The sequence below is a fragment of the Hemiscyllium ocellatum genome, chromosome 23 (assembly GCF_020745735.1).
Source record: "Hemiscyllium ocellatum isolate sHemOce1 chromosome 23, sHemOce1.pat.X.cur, whole genome shotgun sequence".
Taxonomy (NCBI): Eukaryota; Metazoa; Chordata; class Chondrichthyes; order Orectolobiformes; family Hemiscylliidae; genus Hemiscyllium; species Hemiscyllium ocellatum.
Genome location: NC_083423.1, coordinates 49,456,153 through 49,478,318, shown reverse-complemented (window position 1 = coordinate 49,478,318; position 22,166 = coordinate 49,456,153). Strand labels below are relative to the sequence as shown.

Below are 22,166 nucleotides of genomic sequence, written 5' to 3'. Positions count from 1 at the left end.
TACATCAACTATATCACAATTTGCCTGGAACAGTGCTGCTAAATACAATCAATATTATGTGAATGTTTTGTCATCTTTGTCACCTTATATTTATGCATAAACTATAAAACATTGTTCGTTTAAAAAAAGTCAATCCATTGTGGCTTCATTTTTAATTGCAACAATGAAAACCAAATCACTACTGGTAATTTTGGATAGATTAATTTTGTTATTGAAATCTGAAGTAGTACTCCTACTCAGATCTGAAAATTGTAAAAATACACTTATGCAGTATTGCAATAATTTAAATATATTTCAATTTATGATACCAGTCTGTCAGCCTGAAACCAAGCATCAAATTCCTTCCAGAATAGTCAATTATTGCTAAGACGGCAAAAACACAACACCTCAATCTCCTACATTTACCTACACCATTGAAATTACAAACTATTATTTAAATTGTAATCAAAGAACAATATGTAACTTGACCCAAAATTAGAGCAAAGACTACGAACAAAATTGTTGCTATCCACCCAATGCTTCATCAAGTTCCCAGGACAACTAACAGCTTTAAAATCTGGTTTAGTTCATGTGAACATTCGCCTTGACAGCATCTTCTTAGGACATCCCCAAGCACTTCACAGTCAGGTGAATTTGAAACATACTCACATATGTAGAATTACAACTTAAACTTAGTAGATTAACAGTTCATCGAATATCAGATGAAGGGGAAATTGTTGCTTAAAAGCTGGGGGGGGGGGGGGGGGGGGGGCGGAAAGAGAGAGAAAGAGTCTCTTTTCTTCAAAGAGAGTTCCAGATCTTTTATGCCTTAATTCACCACATCATCTGAATGAGATCAGTTTTGACAATGCAGCGTTCCCACTGATGTGTCACCCTAGATTACATGCTTAATTACTGGTGTGGGGTTTGAGCCCACGACCTTGAGTTGCATCCAAGTTCTACCAAATGAGCCAAGCTGACACAGTCAACTTTTCATATTTAAAACGTAAAGCTGAATACCAGTACATCAGATCCAAACTGTCAGCTGCACCAAAACGCTATTTTGAGAAGGAGCTTTGCCCTATTAAAAGAACAAACGCATCGCTCATAATCGTTGTTCTGCAATTTTACGAATCCAACACAATATTATGGCAAAAGCTGTAACTTAAAAAGCTAGTGCATAAATCACATCTGCGTGGGGATTTGAAACAAACACAATGAGGGTAGGTATGATTTATTCTGGACTATGACTAATCTTTTGCTTACTGGATGGCTGACATTAAAAAAGTCACCGGTATGACCAATTCAACTCATGTTACGGTTACATAAACTTGGGCTTTTCCAGGTGTTTTTTTTCCCCCAAAACTCGGAAAGCGCCATCTCATAACAAAGATGAGAACAGCTTAAAAATGCCGAGAAGGCGAAGTGTAAATTTCACAGAGCATGGTAAATTTCACAGAGCACAGACCACCTCCATCACCCCCAAAACATTCCGAAAAAAAAAGCAGGGCTCGGAGTATACTTTCCACTTTATCTTTCGAGTATCCTGCAATCACAAAATCTACGCGGATCCTTCTCGGACAAAGCGACATTAGTTTGAAAGAACGAATACTTTTTGCTAATTGGGAACTCAAGCGCTGGAGAAACAAAAAAAGAAATTTTTGAATCGGGGAGTTGGGGGGAAGACAGCTACTTCGATTCTTGCAGCAGGGAACGGACAGAAGAAGGGCAAGGGGAATAAAACGGAGCGTGGGGGTGGGGAAGAATCGGAATCTCCCCGCCGCCGGTGGGGAGACGGCAGAAAAAGTGGGTAAAGGTCTACACTTTCACCTCAGCAGAGAAGCTGGAGCCCCGGGGGGAGGGAACTGGAAGAGTGACTGCCCCTGGGGTCATGAAGGACTCCGTACCCCCTGAAACAACCACCCCCTCACCTGTCCTCCGAGTCCATGCGGCTCAGCGGTTCTCCGTCTGACGAGTTCTCCAGACTCTGCCTCCTGTTACCAGACGCCACAGCGGCGGCCGCCGCCTCCTCCCGGCCCCGTTGCTGCTGCTGCTGCTGGCCGCCCCTGAGGCCCCCGCTGCTGCCTTTGGCCGCTTGTTGGTGCTGCTGGGGAAGGTTGCGGGACAGCCCGGAGTTGGAAGCTCCAGTGGCCCTGTGTCCAGTCGGGGAGCCTGAAGCTTGCGGGCCGCCGGCCTCGGGCTCACTCTCCTCCTCGTCCCGCCGCTGCCGGAGCTGCTGCTGCCTCAGGACGGCCTGGGAACGGCTACTACTACCGCCCGCGCTACCAGCGCCGCCGCACTTGGCCTCCGAGCGGCAGCTCTTGCCGGTCCCCCCTGGGGCTGCTGCCACCGCCGCCTGGCTCGGAGTGTCGTTGGCGATGGCGCTGAGGGACGGAGCGGCGGCTGCGGCCATTTCCCCCGCGCGGCTACAGCCCGGACGGTCACGTGCCGGCAGCGCGCCTGCTCAGTGGGAGGGGGCGGGACCTCGGGGGGGGCGGGCCACCTCCCCGCGCGCCTGCGCAGAGCGTGCTGCCCTGTTGGGGAGGGAGGGGAAAGGCTCTAGTGCGCCTGCGTGGTTGCTGTGGGCGGGGATGCAGCAGGACGGCGCAGGCCGCGCGGAGTGTCACGGGGACCAGGTAAGAGTCTCCCACCGGCTCTGGTTCAGGGCCACAAGAGCAACATCCAAGATCGGAGGACACGGATAGAAACTACTAGAAAAACTCAGCAGGTCTGTGGAGACAGAGCAGAGTGTCACGCCGTCTTGCAGGCTGTGGGTGAGAGAAACCTGCCGTGGCGCAGCAGGGTAAAGACTGGCCTGATGTTGATTGTGAAGGCAGGGCCTCACGATCCTTCTGGGCTTTAAGTAAAAGATATCAGAAAGTTACCACAGGGTTGGCTGGCTTGTGGCTGTTTGCTCCTTTAGTCAGTGTCGGCTCCTGCTATCACTGTGAAGCGGAATTCACTGAAGCCTGGGATTGTTCGCTTTCACTTTGCTATTTCTCCAGAGATGCTGCCAGACCTGCTGAGTTTTTTTTTCCTCAGAAATGTCTGTGTTTCTGATTTCCAGCAGCTGTGGTCTTTGACTTTCTTTGTTTAGTACCTAAACCAAGAATCCAAAGATGTGTGCAGATTAGGTGAATTGGCTATGCTGTACTGCCCATTGTGTTAGGTTATTAGTCAGGTTAGAGGGAATGGGTCAGGGTCGGTTACTCTTCAGAGGGTTGGTGTGAACTAGTTGGGCTGAAGGGCCTGTTTCCACACTGTAGGGATTCTAATTCTAAAGTTGGGAAGACCTTGGTAGTGTTTGGGAAAGTTTCTGAAGAAGAGTCCTACTAGTCTGGAACTTTCAACTGTTTCTGTTTCCATAGATAATAGCAGCCCTGCTGAGTTTCTCAATCCCTCCCCGTGTGTCTGTTAAAGTTTCAACCCTACAAGTTTGTGTGTGCAGATATCCAAATGGCATCCTTTCCAGGTACAGTGCAATGGTCTGGCCTCTTGCTGGTCTGCTCAATCAACATGAGAAGAAATAGATTTAGGTCATTATTACATTTGATATCCCATACAAACAAGGTACTACAATAGGCCATTCAGGTGAAAGTGAGGACTGCAGATGCTGGAGATTAGAGTCAAGATTTAGTGGTGTTGGAAATGCACAGCATGTCAGGCAGTATCCGAGAAGTAGGAAAATCAATGTTTTGGGCAGGAACCATTCAGCCCCTCAAGCCTGCTGTGCTATTCAATAAGGTAATGGCAGATCTGATGGTAACTTCAAACCTACATTTTTACCCACCCTGATAAACTTTCACCTCCTTCATTTAACAAGAATCTATGCTCCTCTGCCTTAAACCTATTCAAGGACTCTGTCCCCTTAAGCTTCTCAAAGTTCCAAACACATTCCACCCTTGGGAGGGGCAGGGGACATTTTGCCTCATATCTGTTGTAAACGGTCAATGCCAGTGAACTCAAGTTCTAGATTCTTCTCGAGGATATAACGTATCCACATTCACCCTGTGAAAGTGCCTCAGGATCATTTTTATTCAGAGAAGTTGTTACATACTTTTGAAGCAGGTGGGACTTGAACCCGGGCACCTGGCTCAGCAACAAGCACACTACCATTGCGCCACAAGAATGCTTGCTCTGGATCTTGCATATTTCAATCAAGTCGCCTTTTTCTGTTCTAAACTGTAGAAGCGTAGCCTGTCCAACCTTTCCTGATTAGATATTACGGGTAATAATCTGCTAAATATTTTCTTAAACTGCTTCTAATGCATTTATAACCATCCTTAAATAAGCTGACTGATGTGGTTTAGATGGCGAGAAATTTAAGTGTGTACAAGACAATTTTCTGATTCAGTATATGGATGTACCTACTAGAGAAGGTGCAAAACCTGACTTGCTCTTGGGAAATAAGGCAGGTGACTGAGGTAAGTGGGGGAGCACTTTGGGGCCAGCAACCATAATTCTATTAGTTTTAAAATAGTGATGGAAAAGGATAGACCAGGTCTAAAAGTTGAAGTTCTAAATTGGAGAAAAGCCAATTTTGATGGTATTAGGCAAAACTTTTGAAAGCTGATTGGAGGTAGATGTTCGCAGGTAAAGGGATGGCTGGAAAATGAGAAGCCTTCAGATAACGAGAATGCAGAGAAAGTATATTCCTGTTAGGGTGAAAGGAAAGGCTGGTTGGTATAAAGAATGCTGGATGACTAAAGAAATTGAGGGTTTAGTTAAGAAAAAGAAGGAAGCATGTGCAAGATATAGACAGGATAGATTGAGTGAATCCTTAGAGGATAAAGGAAATAGGAGTATACTTAGGAGGGAAATCAGGAGGCCAAAAAGTGGACATGGGATAGCTTTGGTAAATAGAATTAAAGAGAATCAAGAGTTTTTACAAATACATAAAGGACAAAAGGGTAACTAGAGAGAGAATAGGGCCCCTCAAAGATCAGCAAGGCAGCCTTTGTGTGGAGCTGCAGAAAATGGGGGAAGTACTAAATGAGTATTTTGCATCCGTAGTTACTGTGGAAAAGGATGTGGAAGATATAGATTGTAGGGATATAGATGGTGACATCTTGCAAAATGTCCATATTACAGAGGAGGAAGCGCTGAGTGATTAGATTCCCTACAGTGTGGCCCTCCGAAGAGCAACTCATCCAGACCCGTTTTCCTTTGACTAATGCACCTACCACTATGGACAATTTAGTATGGCCAATTCACCTGACTTGCACATCTTTGGACTGTGGGAGGAAACTGGAGGAAACCTACACAGACACAGGGAGAATGTGCAAACCCCACACAGTAGCCTGAGGCTGGAATCGAACCTGGGACCCTGGTGCTGTGAGGCAGCAGTGTTAACCACTTAGCCACCATGTCGCTCTGAATATCTTGAAATGCATAAAAATCGACAAATCCCCAGGACCTGATCAGGTGTACCCTAGAACTCTGTGGGAAGATAGAGAAGTGATTGCTGGGTCTCTTACTGAGATATTTGTATTATTGATAGTTACAGGTAAGGTGCTAGAAGACTGGAGGTTGGCTAACATGGTGCCACTGTTTAAGAAGGGTGGTAAAGACAAGCCATGGAACTATAGACCAGTGAGCCTGACGTTGGTGTTGGGCAAGCTGTTGGAGGGAATCCTGAGGGACAGGATGTACATGTATTTGGAAAGGCAAGGACTGATTAGGGATAGCCAATGTGGCTTTGTGTATGGGAAATCATGTCTCACAAACTTGATTGAGTTTTTTGAGGAAGTAACAAAGAGGATTGATGAGGGCAGAGTGGTAGATGTGATCTATGTGGACTTTGGTAAGGCATTTGAGAAGGTTGATTAGATTGGAAGACTGATTAGCAAGGTTAGATCTCATGGAATACAGGGAGAACTAGCCATTTGGATACAGAACCGGCTCAAAGGTAGAAGACTGAGGGTGGTGGTGGAGGGTTGTTTTTCAGGCTGGAGGCCTGTGACCAGTGGAGTGCCACAAGTGTCGGTGCTGGGTCCTCTACTTTTTGTCATTTACATAAATGATTTGTATGTGAGTATAAGAGGTACAGTTAGTAAGTTTGCAGATGACACCAAAATTGGAGGTGTAGTGGACAGCAAAGAAGTTTACCTCAGATTACAACAGGATCTTGACCAGATGGGCCACTGGGCAGAGAAGTGGTAGATGGAGTTTAATTCAGGTAAATGCGAAGTGCTGCATTTTGGGAAAGCAAATCTTAGCAGGACTTATGCACATAATGGTAAGGTCCTAGGGAGTGTTGCTGAACAAAGAGACCTCGGAGTACAGGTTCATAGCTCCTTGAAAGTAGAGTCGCAAGGAGATAGGAAGATTGTATTTTATTCACTGGATCTTTGCTGACTCTGAACCTATTTATAATGTCCTCTTCATAGCTTCCTTTACTACCTGGATTTATGTCATCTGAAGATGGAAGATATAATTTCACAAACCTAAAATGTTAACTTGTCTTTTCTTTAGTGAGATGCCATTGAAACTGTTTTATATGTTCAGCATCTGCACTCTTTGGTCTCTTAAAAAGTAATCAGGATAGGACAATTAATGCAAAAGTCAATGTTAGCTGAATGGAAATTGTACTAAAAAGAAATATTGAAGTGAAAGTGTTGACCAGAAATTCTGCATAACGTTCTCATGCAGCTTAAAATATAAATCTGTAACAAAAACAAATTGTTAGAGAGAAACTCAGTAGGTCTGGCAGCATCTGTGGAGAAAATGCTGTGACCCTTCAAATTATAAATACTGTGTTGAATGAAAATAGACTGGCTTGAGATTGCACAAGAAAAAATACCTGCACTGTGGATGTTGAAAATCTGAGGGAAAAAAGCAAACTATTGGAAATCCTCAGCACGTCAGGCTGTGGATAGAGAAATAAACTTGACTCTTCAAATTGATAGATAATCTTGTTACGGTGGAGGGTTTTGGTCCAATTCTTTCCTGGGCATGGATTTCCAGCTCCCTTAAAAGGTGAACGGTGCTCAAGAAAAACAAGTTGGTTGCCACAAACCAAGTTTAAAGGAAAGACTCGCATTTCCAATTTATAGTGCTTTTCCTGATGTCTCCATAATTCTAAGTATTTGCAGCCAATGAAGGACGACTTTGTGAAGTATGGCCATTGTTGTAGTGTAGGAAGTGGAGCAGCAAATATGCATGTAGCAACATCAAACAGCAATGAGATGAAGACCAGATAATTTGTTTTATATATTGATGGAGGGAAGAATAATGATCAGGAGTGATATTGTGAACTGGCCGTCAAGTTAGCAGGTCTCAAGAACAGGAATATAAATGTTAAAATGAGTTCACTGACATTTGAAGAATGATTGGGTAATAGGAAGTAAAAGAAAAGGATACATTTAGGTAGCATCCTGCATGACTCCAGATATCCCCAGAAAGCTTTACACCCAATAAAGTGTTTTTGAAATGTTCTCATTGTTGTCCAGTGTTTAAGTAGCAGAAACAAAACAACATGACACATAATGAGAGGAAACGAGAAGGTTGAGGCCATGAATGCCTTGAAACTGTGAGACCTTGAAGTCAGTTCTGATAACTGAACACTGATGGGGATAGCAGTAATAGGGCCATCGTATTAGTAAGAGCAGAGGCCGAGAGTATTCTGGCGCAGCTGCAGTAATCTATGGATGTGGGGAGACCAATAAGGAGTGAATTACAGAAATGCAGCTCTTGAATTGATCACGAGTATAAATTACGGTTTCAAACATATGTGATAGAAGCTCAAGTTGTGAAAATTGGTTTGCTAAATGTTGAGGAGGAAAGCCTTAAACTGAGGGGAAATCTAGATGGACTGAACAATGGCAAATAGAATTAAACCCTGAAAAGTTAAGGTGATACAGTTTGGAGTTCTAACAAGGGTGAGGGCCCGAGGGAGTGTTACTGAACAAAGGGTGCAAGTGCATAGTTCCTTGAAAGTGGAGTCTTGGGTAGACAAATTGCTTAAGAAGCATTTGACATGCTTACTTTCATTGGCCAGAGTATTGAGTAAAGGAGTTGTAATATCATGTTGTAGCTGTCCAGGCCATCGGTGGAGCCACTTTTAGAATACAGAGTACAATTAGGGTCACCCTTCTATATGAGGTTTAGATGTGATTTAAGAAAGCTCCTTTTTTACCGAGAAAGTGAAAAAGTGTGGTGGCTGTCTGGGAGTGAGTGCCAGGAAGTGGTTAGGGTGGGAACCATCAAATATTTAGGCAATCATTTGAAACACTAGCATACAGGCCGATTGGCCAAGTTACTTGATGACCTGCACAGACACATAAGGCTTCTTTCCCCTCTATGACCATTCCTCCTCCAACTCTTGTTTTTCTGAATTGAAGCTCTTGGCTTTCATTTGGCCAGTTTGTCACAGATAGTAGCAGCAAAGCTTACCAATTGTGGTCGGAGGTTTGAGCATGAGATTTTCTGATCAATGTAATATCTGCAAATGTTTGTACATTTACATGATAAAGATTGGTCTCCTGTAGTTGATCATCTTTACTCATAGTTTCACACCAACTACTGCTATGAAGCAGCTGAAATACACAAGGTTTTCATTTTCCTTTTGGTTCTTCCCTAAGACTCCTCAGTCTCTATATTCCTGTTAACCTGTTCACCCACTGATTTACAAGCATTTTCCATTCTTTATCCATAGTAATGGTTCCAGGTTTCATTCACTCCTTTACTGGCTGCTCCTCCCCCTTTCACCATGCTGCTACTTCCAATGCTGGAGCAAATTCTGGGCCCTACACCAATCTCATTCCTCTCTCCAATCCACACAAGTCCGGTATTGCAGTTCTTGGTCCCATCTCTCACTGATCACTCATGTCACAGTACCTCTAAATTTTCTAACCTACTCAAGCCTGAATTGCCCAGCTCTTAGTCTTGCCCTCTTTCCAGGGACGGAAAAGGGCCCTGTCCCTGAATTTAATTTTCATGTGGTGAGTTTTTTTATTCATTCGTGGGATTAAGGTATCACTGACTCGGCCAGCATTTATTGTCCATCCCTAATTGCCCAGGGGGAAATTAAGAGTCAACCACATTGTTGTGTCTGGACTTAAATGGAGGACAGACCAGATAAGGATGGCAGTTTCCTTCCCAGAAGGACATTAGTGAACCACATGGGTTTTTTCAACAATCAACGATGGATTCATGGTCATCAGATTGTTGTTGAATTCAAATTCCACCATCTGCTGTGGCAGGAATTGAACCCCAGTCCCCAGAACATTGCCTGGGTCTCTGGATTAATAGTCCAGTGATAATACCACTTGACAATCATCTCCTACATTTGTGATGAAGTGGCTATGAAGTATTTTGGAAAGTTCTAAGGTTGTGAATAGTGCTATAGACATCCAAGATCTACTTTCTAACGCTAATGCACATGCTCATTACACATGTGTACATATACAAACGTGTAGGTTTTGTAGCAGCAGCTCCATTTGGTTCCTGGTGAGATCTGTTCAATAGTAGGATCCACATTGTACTGTACATCTGTACTATGATAATTGATTGCATGAGCTCTCAGGATGCTGCAATGTAGCAGTTTCCATTTTTCATTTTCTTAATGTTAGTTGAGTGACTTTCTTGCAATTCAGTAATTAAGCAGTAGCCCGTTATACCACACTCTCAACTCACTTGACTTTGCACAACATTGCAAAAGTTACCTTTTGCATTTTTGTTTTAATTTGGAGGGAACTACTTTCTTGGCTTGTATTTTTTTCCTTCCAACACAAATTGTTTTATGGTAGATATCTGAAGATCTTCTGTTATTGATCTTCCACAGTTTTGCTCATGGTAATGTCGCTTGTTCAAGTCATCCTAACGCAGGCCCCATTTGTAAAATGGCACATTGCTTACAAGTCCAGTGCTCCATCTATTGGCATTGGTAGGCAATGTCAATTGAAGCTAAGTAGTAAACCTCAGGAAGACCAATAGATTACTGTCAAGCATTGAATTCTATAGTAAATTATCTTGCTGTGCCAACAGACCCCTTTCTTTTATTCAGCTCAATGCTGCATATAAACCAGGAAAAAAAAATCCAAACATGCATACCAGTTGTCAACATCATTGCAATACTTCAAACACAATAGCAGAACTATAAGAGGGCAAAGGGTAACTTAAACAGGCCATATCTAGTAGAGTCAGAGCTCATAACTTGTTTTACTAGTACCTTTCCGAATTAATGATCTTTCCTGTGGCACAAGGGAAAACAAGTTCTTGATCTAATTTCCCTGTGAGTCTTGCTATGCTCCCAGAAAAACTCAGGAGAAATTTTGTAAAATTTTCACCAAGACACTAAAACAGTCAGAAACATTCAACTATCATAGATGCCATTGCATAGCAATATATCTTAAAATTAAATTCTCTTCTGAATTAATTCCTTGTTTACTTTAATGTAAACTGTGATCTATATTACTTAGAACTTCCCTAATGAATCCTGTATCCATACATGCAATGTATATGCACAAGTTATATTAATTATTAAAATTAGTACATAATAATGAGTAAATGTATGATTGTTTTTAATGGAGACAATTGCAATATTTAAACAAAGGTGACTGGCAATTCAAAATAGTTCTCAACCAGGAAGCATGTTTAGTCAGTCCCCTACTTGATTTTTCCATTTCAATTCATCTCAAAGTATGAGATACATTTTGTGAGACAACTCCCTTGAAAAGTTGCTGATCAGACGAATTGATTTTACACATCTATGTTCACCCATACTGTTGAAAAATGTTACGATAACCTGTCACTGATTCCAGTAAGCGGTTAGTCAAATTTGATGTTTTGTCAGATTATCCGACTATTCACTTTTTCTGTTAATGTTTCATTTTGAAAGAAACAAATTTCTAAAGAAAGTACTGCAACATCTTTTAAGTTTTTCTTTTTAAAAGCCATTTGACAGATTTCATTACAAAATCTCACTGAAACCAAAGCTACAGGTATGTGATAAAGAAATTACTTCAACATTTTTCTTTAAAAATCACTTCTAAGTCATTCTGGTAATCATATTAAGACTGAGCAGAAAATGTTGGCAACACTTAACAGATCAAGTAGCCTCTATGGCGAAAGGAGCCAAGTTAACTTTTCAAGTCAGTGATCTTTCATTGGAACCATCGCCAGGTTGAAGGTGTCTATGTGTTTACACTCTCAAACTGTATATTTTATTTGATTAGGGCACTGATATTATCTCAAGATGAACGGAATTGCGGAAGGACTGGAATAATTCATAGCATCCTGTTGTTTTTTTTCGTTTCCATGGGAACCTCGTAAAAGTATTAATGTTCAAATTATTGACAGTTAAAGATAGGCACTGACTGAAACTGACAAACTAAACATGATATGTTTACACTATGAAGTTAACATCAGTGTGAATTGATTCCAACTCCACCCTCGTCCTGTACAGTATGAATCAGAATGTTCACGCCTGAACCAAACAAAGGAATATTCCTCCCATGTTGGGCCCCTAGAATTACTTTGTTGTTTGTGTATTATAACCTCAGCATGTAGACAAAACAAATTGATTCACACAAACATGACAGTAAATACACTCTTTAAAGTACTTCTGAAAGATTTTACGTTATTTTTGACATTAAAAATGGTAAGTCATTGAACTGAGTTTGTTAATGACAGATAAATTCAGCCTTTGACTGTTTTGGGCATAACATTGTTGGCGCAATCCCAATCAATGAGCTTGAGGAATGGAAGAGGCTGCATCGGAGGGCTGCCCACTCACTTAGTGCCGATCTGCACATTAACAGCATCCTTGCCTTGCCTTTGAGCATGGTGGCCCCTCAAGCAGACCCTAAAAGGTTAACAGTGCTTCCATCATGACTTGCATCTCTGCACACACAAGTGTTGGTTGTGGACGGAGAGTCATAGAGATGTACAGTATGGAAACAGACCCTTCGATCCAACCGAATCTAGTCCCCCCTGCCAACACCTAGCCTTTCAAGTTTCACAACCTCTTTCTGATAGGAAAGAGACCAGAATTGCACGCAATATTCCAACAGTGGCCTGATCAATGTCCTGTACAGCTGCAACATGACCTCCCAACTCCTGTACTCGATACTCTGACCAATAAAGGAAAGCATACCAAATGCCGCCTTCACTATTCTATCTACCTGTGACTCCACCTTCATAACATATAGCACACCGGTATGTCAATCTCATACCTACAACATATGCAAGCAGTGCCCACACCAGCGAAGAACCCTTAAGTTAGCCTCCAAGTTCAGTCCAGTGGATTGGTGACGATTAGGTATCAGATTGTGGTGTTCTCGGTGGGGTAGTGGGTCACTAGCAGACTTGTACATGAAGTGCAACCAACCTCTGCAACATGGGTATACAGTCATCAGAAAGGGATCTGGGCACCTCTCAGCCAAGTCTCTCAACAGGGTGGGCCACAGCAAGTCCAGTTGGGGAGGGAGGGGATCTTTAATTCAAGGTTGGGGCGGGGATGTCTTGCATTGCAGGAGAGAGGCTGTGGAATGTAGTCTTGGGTGAACAGGGCTGAATGATGGGATCAAAATCAACTAGGTAAAAACAAGGACTGCAGATGCTGGAAACCAGAGTCTAGATTAGAGTGGTGCTGAAAAAGCACAGCAGGTCAGGCAGCAGCCGAGGAGCAGGAAAATCTATGTTTCAAGGAAAAGCCCTTCATCAGGAATGTGGGATGCAGAGGGGATGACAGTTGTAAGGAAGGGCAATGCTGGATGTAAGGGGTAGGATGTCATTTGAGTGCACGTGACCAAGGCTATTTCACTGCATTCAATAATGCTTGGGTGGGAATGGAGTTATGTAGAATGGGGGAGAGGGGCTTTCATTGACAGTGAGCAGCAACCTGGTGACCCAGAGGACTATGTTACCATGAGAATGTGTATAGGGTATAAGCAGGCAGGGAAAAAAGTTATGTCCTGAGTTTTGTGAAACAAGGGGTTTAGCTGAGCATGACTCAGATCAGATAAGGACTTACAGTTAACAATGTGGTGCTGGATACAAGGGTAATGGGTTAACAAGTTGGAAAGCATTCATTATGTAGAGCCATTTTAACAATATTGGAAGCACTCAGTTTGTAAAGTCAGTTAACAAGGTGAAAAGTATCCATTGTATGAATCCAGTTAACAAGATTAAGAACATTCATTGTTTAACAGTAAAGGGCTTGGTCTCTTCTATTAATACTCATTGATTGTAACAGTCACCCACTTAATATGTATGTGGCCTTATCTGGATGCTCCTCCCTGTAAAATGACAATATAGTTTATTGAGAAACCACTGATTCAGAAAAGACTGTGAACTCATGTCCCTGTGCACATGGGCGATTGATCTCTTCCTCCAGGGCTTGGAATAAAGATGAAGGAGGTAACGCTATCCTGTGTCTGAGCGTTTTGCATTGACTGAAGGGGAAATGGGATGATAACCACACCCTCATAAGTTTGAGATGGGAGGGGTATTCGTGGAAGTGAGCAGCTACAGATTCAAATAGAGGGTTTGGGTGGGTACATGGAGAGGAATGACACCTGTAGTGTTGATGGGATGGGCTACCAGGGAGGGGAGCTTGATGTTTGGATGTTCACCTGTACATGGGGAACCTGGAAATAACTGAGGAGTAGCCATTGTTATCTCCTCTCATTCTGTAAATTGCACGAGTGCAATGGAAATGAAATGGTTATGACTTGGAGTGGGTGTGGTGCGGTCTTCAACTTCTAGCAATGTGAAGCCTTGAATAGGCAACAGCATTCCGCACAAACCTATATCCAGTAGAAGAAACATATTAGAAGGCATGGAATCTCTGCTAATCCCTTTACATTGACTCACCATGCATAATGCTCCAATCATTGCAGACTATTTCATACAAGATCAAGACTGAAGCCCAGTAATGCCTGTGATATGATGGCAGTATCTGTACACAGAGAAATGGATCACAGTCACCTGTGCTTTACCCATTCCCTGCACGTTGTGCAGCAGCTGCTTACTTCACACTTTGGTACATGGATGCAAGGATGGGTGCCTTTCATGTCTGCCGGTTGCAGTTGTGGCTGTACAGAGTCTTGAACAAACAAATGTAGTGCAACAGCCTCTCCATGCCAAAATATCCCCTGTGCAAGCTCTTTCCATGGGCTGTGTATCAAAACATTTAGTATTTTTCTGCTGGTCACCATCCAGCATTATACATAATCAGGAGGGGAAATTAGTCCTGACTTCTTTTTGGATTCATTGTCTTCAAGCACTCTTCCTCCCTTATTTGAGGAATTTCCTTTAATGTTTTATTATAAATTTCATTACTAGGCATGCATTGTACACTATCATTATGTCCTCAGAAGATTTTCTTCTCCCTGTGACTCCCACATGTTAGGGCAGTCCCATCTTCTGCAGCAGGGTTGAGGGAACCTGTCACTGTAGTGGAGTTTGATGACCTTGGAGTTAGTGGGTGATCTAGTGCCTTAAAGAGCACAGTTTGAAGGATTAGTTTAATAGATGTTCCTGTGGCCTCATCATACCTAGGGTTTTGAAGTACACCCTTTTGTATCTGAGTTTTGGGTGATTTATAATCATACACTCTAGGAGTCTCTCAAAGTGAGGATGATGGTTACCATGGCAGGAGTTTGTATGTGCAATGTTTCACCTTGGAGATGCTGTTGCACAACAACTACCACACAATATTTGTAGAGCCACCTAGTGATTAAAAAAAGTAACCCCTTAGACTGTACTATAACTGAGAATGTATATCAAATATAGCATGTGAATTCTCTATTCTGTTGAAACAGTAGACTGGATTACCTTTGAACAAATAAGTAGCAAACAGACCCGACACTTCTCAATATATAAAAAAAAACTCACTTTCACTTTAAATATAGGCCCTTAACATCACACAAGACACATTTCCTTGGTTAGATCAGTTTTAACTAATGATAGCTATACAGATGAGAGTTCCAAAGACTGATTCAAGGCTGCGTGTAGGCTTTCGAGAGTTCTGCAAGGTGATATTACTGCCACAAACTGTCAATTATATGGAGCTGTTATCAATATTGACTGCTAATCACCAAGTCACTCATTATTTCAGCCTGAAGCCAATGGGTACAATTGAATTATTATCATAATGAGCCTATGGGTCCTGGAACAAAGACAAGTACACAATGTGCCTCTCATGATTTAATTAAAACGAACAGTCATCTCTCAATATTGAATGAAGACAAACTTGTCAATATCGTAGAACGCTTGTCATTGTAAACATTCTAGATAATTGATAGAACAGTTTGGTTGCTTAATATTAAGATGGAATTATCACTTTTAGTTTAAGAAATGTCTAATGTGATGCTGTCCTAAAAATGTACAAACCCTTCTTTACAATTATATTGTGAAGAAAGAAGTTAAGTTTCAGCATTGTCTAACATCGGCCTCACCACTCATCATACTTGCCGTTTTTTGATGTCAACAGAATTCCTTTATATACCTCCGTCTTGACAGATCAGGGGACACAATTATGAGGGAAAGATGATCTATTTGGATTTTGCAAAGTTTTTGTTGGGATGGCACTGAAGGAAGTTTATTGAAGGTTGAGTATTTCATTGCAGAGCATAGTGCAGACAGAATGACAACCATAGAATCGAAAACTGACTTGACAGATGATGTTTGTGGTTAGCTCAATCTAATTTTTGGTAGGCTGCAAGAACCTGCATGTGACGAGACTTGTAATTTATAGTTGTAAATTATCTACATCCTACTGAGAAGCAATTATGCGCAGATAGGCTTTAATGTAGGCTACAATAATACTAATAAATGTTATGATTTACATCTTGGTGAGGAAACCTAAAATGTAGTATTCTGGTACAAGTACGTACAACGTTGTACTTGATAACATATTGTGTAACTTGTAACTGAGAGGGAAGTACATTATTTTGCTCTCAGTATATCAGTGCATGTCCTAATATGTTTTTTGACTCAACTTAGAGAAGCTCACTCATGTGGTGTCACTACTTACACACTATTATACAACAGTTCTAACTGCAATAATTCAAATTGGCAAAAACACCTCCAATCCATTAATACTCAACCATTCGCTATGTAATGTGACCTGCATTACAATGTAACTGGGGGAACAATCCTTCAGCTTCTACCCTAGCAAACCTAAGAGGGATATAAACAGAAAATACTGGGAAATCTCAGCAAATCTGGCAGCATCTGTAAGAAGAGAAAAGAGCTGACGTTTTGAGTCTAACTGACCCTTTGTCAAAGCTCTGACAAAGGATCAGTTAGACTCAAAACGTCAGCTCTTTTCTCTCCTTACAGATGCTGCCAGACTTGCTGAGATTTTTCAGCATTTTCTCTTTTAGTTTCAGATTCCAGCATCTGCAGTAATTTGCTTTTATCGAAGAGTGATATATCTTTTTATTAAGGCCATTTGTCATTCTAAACTGCAGAGGTTGGTTCTTCTCAATCTCCTCTCATAAGGCAAAAATGTTCCCATTGCAAGAATCAATTTAATGAACTTCCATTGTACCTACTCTAAAATAAGTATATTCTTTGTTTGGTAAAGAAGTTAACAAACTCCAGGTTTGGTGTTATCAAAACCCTATACAATTGCAGCAAGGCTTTCCTTACTATTGTATTGTAATCCCTTACAATAAAGGCAAGCATACCATTTGCCTTTCCGCATACCATATATACTCGTGTATAGGTCGAGTTTTGATGACTACCTTTCAGCTGAACTTAGGGGGTTGACTTATACATGAGTTGTTTTTGAGGGGATGAAAATTTATGCTTGGCTTGAGTCAAAAAATAGACAAACAGCCAGATCTCTCTCTAAATTAATAAATGACAAAAGGAAAAAGAATTATGGTCATTATTAAATTTGGGGGAGTTTTACAATAAGTTTAGAGCACAACTGCGTGTGACACCTACTTTTAAGAAACTGAGGCAACAGCGGGAACACAAAGTCAAGGGTTGCCATAAAGTACCATAGATGTTTGCATGCACAGGTCAAATATATGTACGTAAATATTACGTAACTATATACACTATTTATCTACATTCAACTTATCGATTTGAAAATCGCATTGCGCTAATATATACTGATGTGCGTAATGTGATAATGCAGATATTGCATTTGAATTAAAAATCTGCAAATAATGCCCTCTAAGGCTGTATATATGGTCAGGAAGAGAACCCTGAGAAACTAGAGTTGACTTATTCATGAAGTATATGAAAATACCAGATTTTGTTATCCATAATAAGGAGTCTATTTATACATGAGACTGACCTGTACACAAGTACACATGCTGTATCTTTGTTACTTTATGGTTCAGGCACATTTCGTTGTCTGATTTTTTTTCTTTAAAAATCCATTCTTCTTACTAAAATGGATAATTTTGTAATTTCATTTCAACAACTTTCTTCCTCAATCAATAATCCAATCAATTGATATCAGATTGGAAATATCTGAATCTTGAGTACTGATTATTGTACAACTGCTCTACTGTGGCATCCGGAAAATCTCACGTTTACTCTGACTCCCTTGTTATCGGACCTTGAACCATTTCTCAATCCATTGAACCTACATCTGATTTGCAACCTTTTTATGTAAGCTTTCTGAAAATACAAATGGACTAAATCAACTACGTCTCTCAAAAACAACTCTTAGGAGATATGTCAAACTCAATTTCCCTTTCATATCACAATGATTTTCTCATCCACATTGTGATTCGCCAAGTTCCTGTTCCAAATGTCTGGTACTGAATTGTAGTACTGCCTCGACCCCTGCTGTCAGTGAACAACATAATTAATTATTTTCCCTTCTCTTGATCAGCAGGATTGCATTTTCTTCCTTCCAACCTATTGGGATCGTTCTAGAGCCTATGGATTTCTAGGGGATCAAAACCAACATGTCCTTTATGTCTGAAGCTGTCTCTTTTAAAATATTAACTTATGGGCTGTGAGATTCGGGGCACTTTTGAGTTTTTGGTACAGTTAGCTTATCCAGCACGTTTTCATTAGCAACATTAATTGTGGTTCTCTCTCTCATTAGATCACTGATTCTCCAGTATTTCTTAGAGAAGACAGAAAAATATTTCTTTAACATCCCTTCCTTTTTTTTATTTGCTATTATAATTTTGATAATGCCTATTGAGTTTCTGGTACATTCTTATACTGGGCAAGGCATCCCGAGGAGTTGACAAAGAGACAAAGTAAATTAATGAATGCCAGTGTCAGCAATGCTGCTTGATTTATAAGTTGGTTGCTATTTGCTTTATTCTCATTAATTGAGCTCCTCTTTAAATTAAGGACAGATGACTGAGTACTAAAGTAGTGAATCACAGAGAGCAGTACTGATGGAATCAGTCAAGCTATAATCCAAGATATAAAAGGCCTGAATTCATTTGACTGTTTTAAAAAAACACACACAAAAGTCTTCAACTCTAGTTTCAACAAAGAATTCCGACTGCTATTATCCCGCCTTAATTTTGTGGTAAGTCTAACATCTAACACAGCAACAATTAGCTCCTCAATGCAAAGAGGAACTTTTCCTAATTGTCAATTTGATCTATTCATTGTGATCCCACAACTATGGAAATCTGATATTTAATTCTTCTGTTATTCCTGACATCAATATAATAAGTAAATGCATTGTGAGGACTTGCAATGTATCTTTTGGGAAATGAGGTTTTCTGCCTAAAGGTAAGGAAGATAAGTGTGTGCAGAAAGATTTGGATGGCATTAGGTAGAAATGGAGAAAATGCAGACTGTTCAATTTTAGCAAATTGCATTATCGCAACTTTACTGATTTACTTTGCCTTCTTTCCTTTACAAATGTGATTTTACTTTGGTATTATAATAGAAAATAGGGATCACATTTGTAATACTGAGAATGTATTATCGACTGGGATTTTGGTGAGAACAGGAGATGTTTATTGGTGATGGGAATTTAGCACTGAAATCTGCAACCTTACAAGAAACATTAAAAATCAGTGGGATTCCTGGGGAAGTGCACATATTGGCTGAATGAGTGTACAATACAGCGAAAGAAAACAAGATGTGCAAAGTTGGTGTATTTCAATGATGTCTCAGAAGATAAATTAGCAAAAGTATTAACAAATGACCCAATATCCTTTCATCTGTGACCCAGTTAAAAATCAGCCCAGAGCAATGAAATGAAAATGTGTGCCATCTGCTGACATTGTACATGAAAGAGATTTGTAAAGCTTCAACCCTTTGGAAGTAGCAGTCAAAATGTCAAAGCAGCTTTTGTAAGTATCATTAAGCTCTCAGATATATGAACAAGAGTAATGATTTGTTTAAACTTCTTAATACAGCTCAAGTTCCAACTTTAAGAAAATCTCTCCAAAAATATAAAATAATGTCACTGTGTCATTTTACCTTGCTCTATTTTCTTCTCGCTGTCTGTCACCTTCAGATTTTATGCAGACTTCTTTGCTGTACCCACCTTCCTCAGTCTCTTCACCAACACACTGCTTATCTCTGCCCCTTCACCATTTTTTTGCAATTCCAAGTGTGAGGAATGAATCTCTGAGATCAAAACCATACCTCGTCTTAGCTTTTTCCATTCACTTGAACCACATCCCAAAGTCTCTCAATCTTCCAAGCATTAAAAAGTACCAGTTGCATCTCACGTCTCCCATACTGTTTTCAAATTCAGCCCTTGTGATCCATCTCATGCTTTCTTGACGTACTCCCCGTTGGAGGAGGAGGCAAAGAAATAAAGATGGAACTCTTTATGTATGAAGGAAGGGGCAATGTATGAAAGGATTTGCTAATGTGGATGAAACTTTTAATTTACAAGGACATAGGAAGTTAGTGCAACCTGTCGGGGACAAAAGGAATTTAGGCAAGAAAATATCATGATTTGCAGTTGGTGGATGGTGGAAACAATGAGATTGTTTTGAAGAGTATTGGAAAAGTTACATGCTGGGGTGTGAAAAAGTGCATTACTACAAAGTATATGCAAAATTTTGTGAAGAGGAATGCATTGTTAAGGTATCTTTAAAAAATTATTAAAACTCAACGTATTCTCAAGTGCTTGCTTTCTGAAACATTTGAGACTTTCCCTGTTATGTCCTTGCTTTTCTGTCCAAAAGCAACAATATGGAGATAATTACTGTGTGAATGGATCACTGATGTCATAACTACAGATCAGAATCCTAAGCTGCTTTTGATTTTTTATTAAACTTGTAACTTCAAAATATGCCTTTTAAAAGAAGAATAGCTACGGCTGTAAATTAAGTGTCTGGAGAAAGAATGTCACACCTCTGGACTCAAAAATAACTCCAAACAATAGATCTTCGAAAGAAGCAAGTCAAAACAAATTGGACTGACTATTTCTACTGCCCATAGACTTCTGACTACAAAAGTTAGTGAGGAGCTGACAACATGCTGCTCAAAAGCAAGCCAGCCACTTGCTTTTCCCTTTTAAGAATACACAAAGACAGCAGATTAAAAAGCCAGTTTCATCTTGACTGGAGTGCGCAAGTGGGCTTTAATGTTCCTGTGTGTACCAACCCTGAATTCTCCCTCAGTAACTAGTGTTCCAAGTAAAGGAAAACCTTGCTGCAAACTAGATAAAAGGGAAAAGGACAAAAGAAAAGGTGTCTCTCTCTCTCGTGCGCACATACACACAGCCCCTGAATACTGGATTTAATCATGTTGAAAAGGAATTACAACACCAGAATCTCAACTAATCGGAGAAACTAAGGATCATGAAATCAATTATTCTATTACCAATGCCAATGTTACCGCTAACCTCATTACCACAAATTATAAGATTCAATTACCTGCTCTTCTCAAATCAGTCAGACATATCCATATATCTGTGTTCTTTGAAGTTTCTGTTTGGACTTGCTCCTTATTTCTAATCAGTGTGTGGCATTAGTATCTCTTCTCTCTTGTAGTAATTAATAAACTTACACTTTAATTCAACAAGACTGGTTCATTTGGTTCCTTTTCAAATATATATTGAGTCTGGGACACATATCCACTAGGGAAAGGATCCTGTTTAACTTAACCTCATTGGAACCTACCAAAGAGATGGATGAATGCGGAAGTGGAATCAGTTCACCCTCATCTGCCTGGAGGTTGTCTGGCATCATAACAAATGAGGAACCTGATCTGAAGTCTGGTTTTCCTGAGGACCGAAAGTTTCAGTGGGGCTTGTTTGGTAATTTGCTTTTGTGTAACTAATTTGAACAAAGAGGTGGGTTTTAAACAGAAGAAAGATGCTCAAGTTATTTACCAAAGGAATTCTAGAGTGAGACAAAGATAACTGATGGCTCATCCACCATGGTAAGGGTGAAAAGACATTACAAGAGATAAGGTTCAGAGAAACAAAGAGTTTGGGAAGGTTCTGAAGAACAGTCATATCGGACTCAAAATGTTAACTGTTTCTTTCTCTACAGATGCTATCTGACCTGTTGAGTTCCTCCAGCATTTTCTGGTTTTACTAGAAGATTTGAGGTTGTACAACTAGAGAAAATTAGGGAGAGTGGGAGTAATAAAGTCATGACAGAATTTAAGGAAAAAAATATGGAGATAAACTTTCAGATACAAGAGCTGTACACAGCTTATAAAAGTAGATAAGGTTATATATATATAAAAAATCAAAAATATAGCTCTACAGCATTCAAGACTGGGATTTAAGTTAAAAGATCATTGTTATTTATTCAAGATGATGTTGCACATAACAGTGAGGTAGATAATGTCAGAACAAAGTGATGCAGATTAATCACTCAGTTCAACACAGAAAACAACAGCAACTGCCCTGCCGGCATCACAGGTAACAAGAAGACATTTTCAAATGGGGAGCAGAGGCAGAAAACGTACACTTTAATAAATTCGCAAAATTTGGTTATATCCCTGTTCTATAACCATCCCAATGTAAAACAACAATACCCTTGACCCAGAAAGGGATTCTTTTTCTTTATTCTGTCATGGAATGTGTGCTTTGTGACCAATGTTGCCAATCCCCAATTGCTGAATTGAATAGCTCTCTTGGCCCTTTCAGAGAGCATTTAAAAGCCAACTTGTTATGGGTATGTTGTCACATGTAAGCCAGACAATTAAAGGATGGCAGATCTCTTTTCTGTAAGGAAATCTATGAACTAGATGAGTTTTTACAACAATAAATGGAAGTTGTCATGGTCACCATTATTCAAACAAACTTTAACTTAGGTTTATTA

General features: G+C 40.4%; 1 protein-coding gene across 5 annotated transcripts in view; it reads right to left on the bottom strand.

Moving 5' to 3' along the window:
• aebp2 (AE binding protein 2) overlaps positions 1-2,420 on the bottom strand; it is a 77,502-nt gene extending 75,082 nt beyond the window's left edge. For all 5 annotated transcript variants that reach the window (XR_009645939.1, XR_009645940.1, XM_060843230.1 and 2 more), the window contains exon 1: positions 1,911-2,420. Coding sequence is in view for 3 of the 5 variants with exons in the window: in XM_060843230.1 (XP_060699213.1) it covers positions 1,911-2,392 (482 nt within the window). In the remaining 2 variants the exon portion in view is untranslated. The remainder of the gene's footprint in view (positions 1-1,910) is intronic.
• Positions 2,421-22,166: the final 19,746 nt, after the last annotated feature.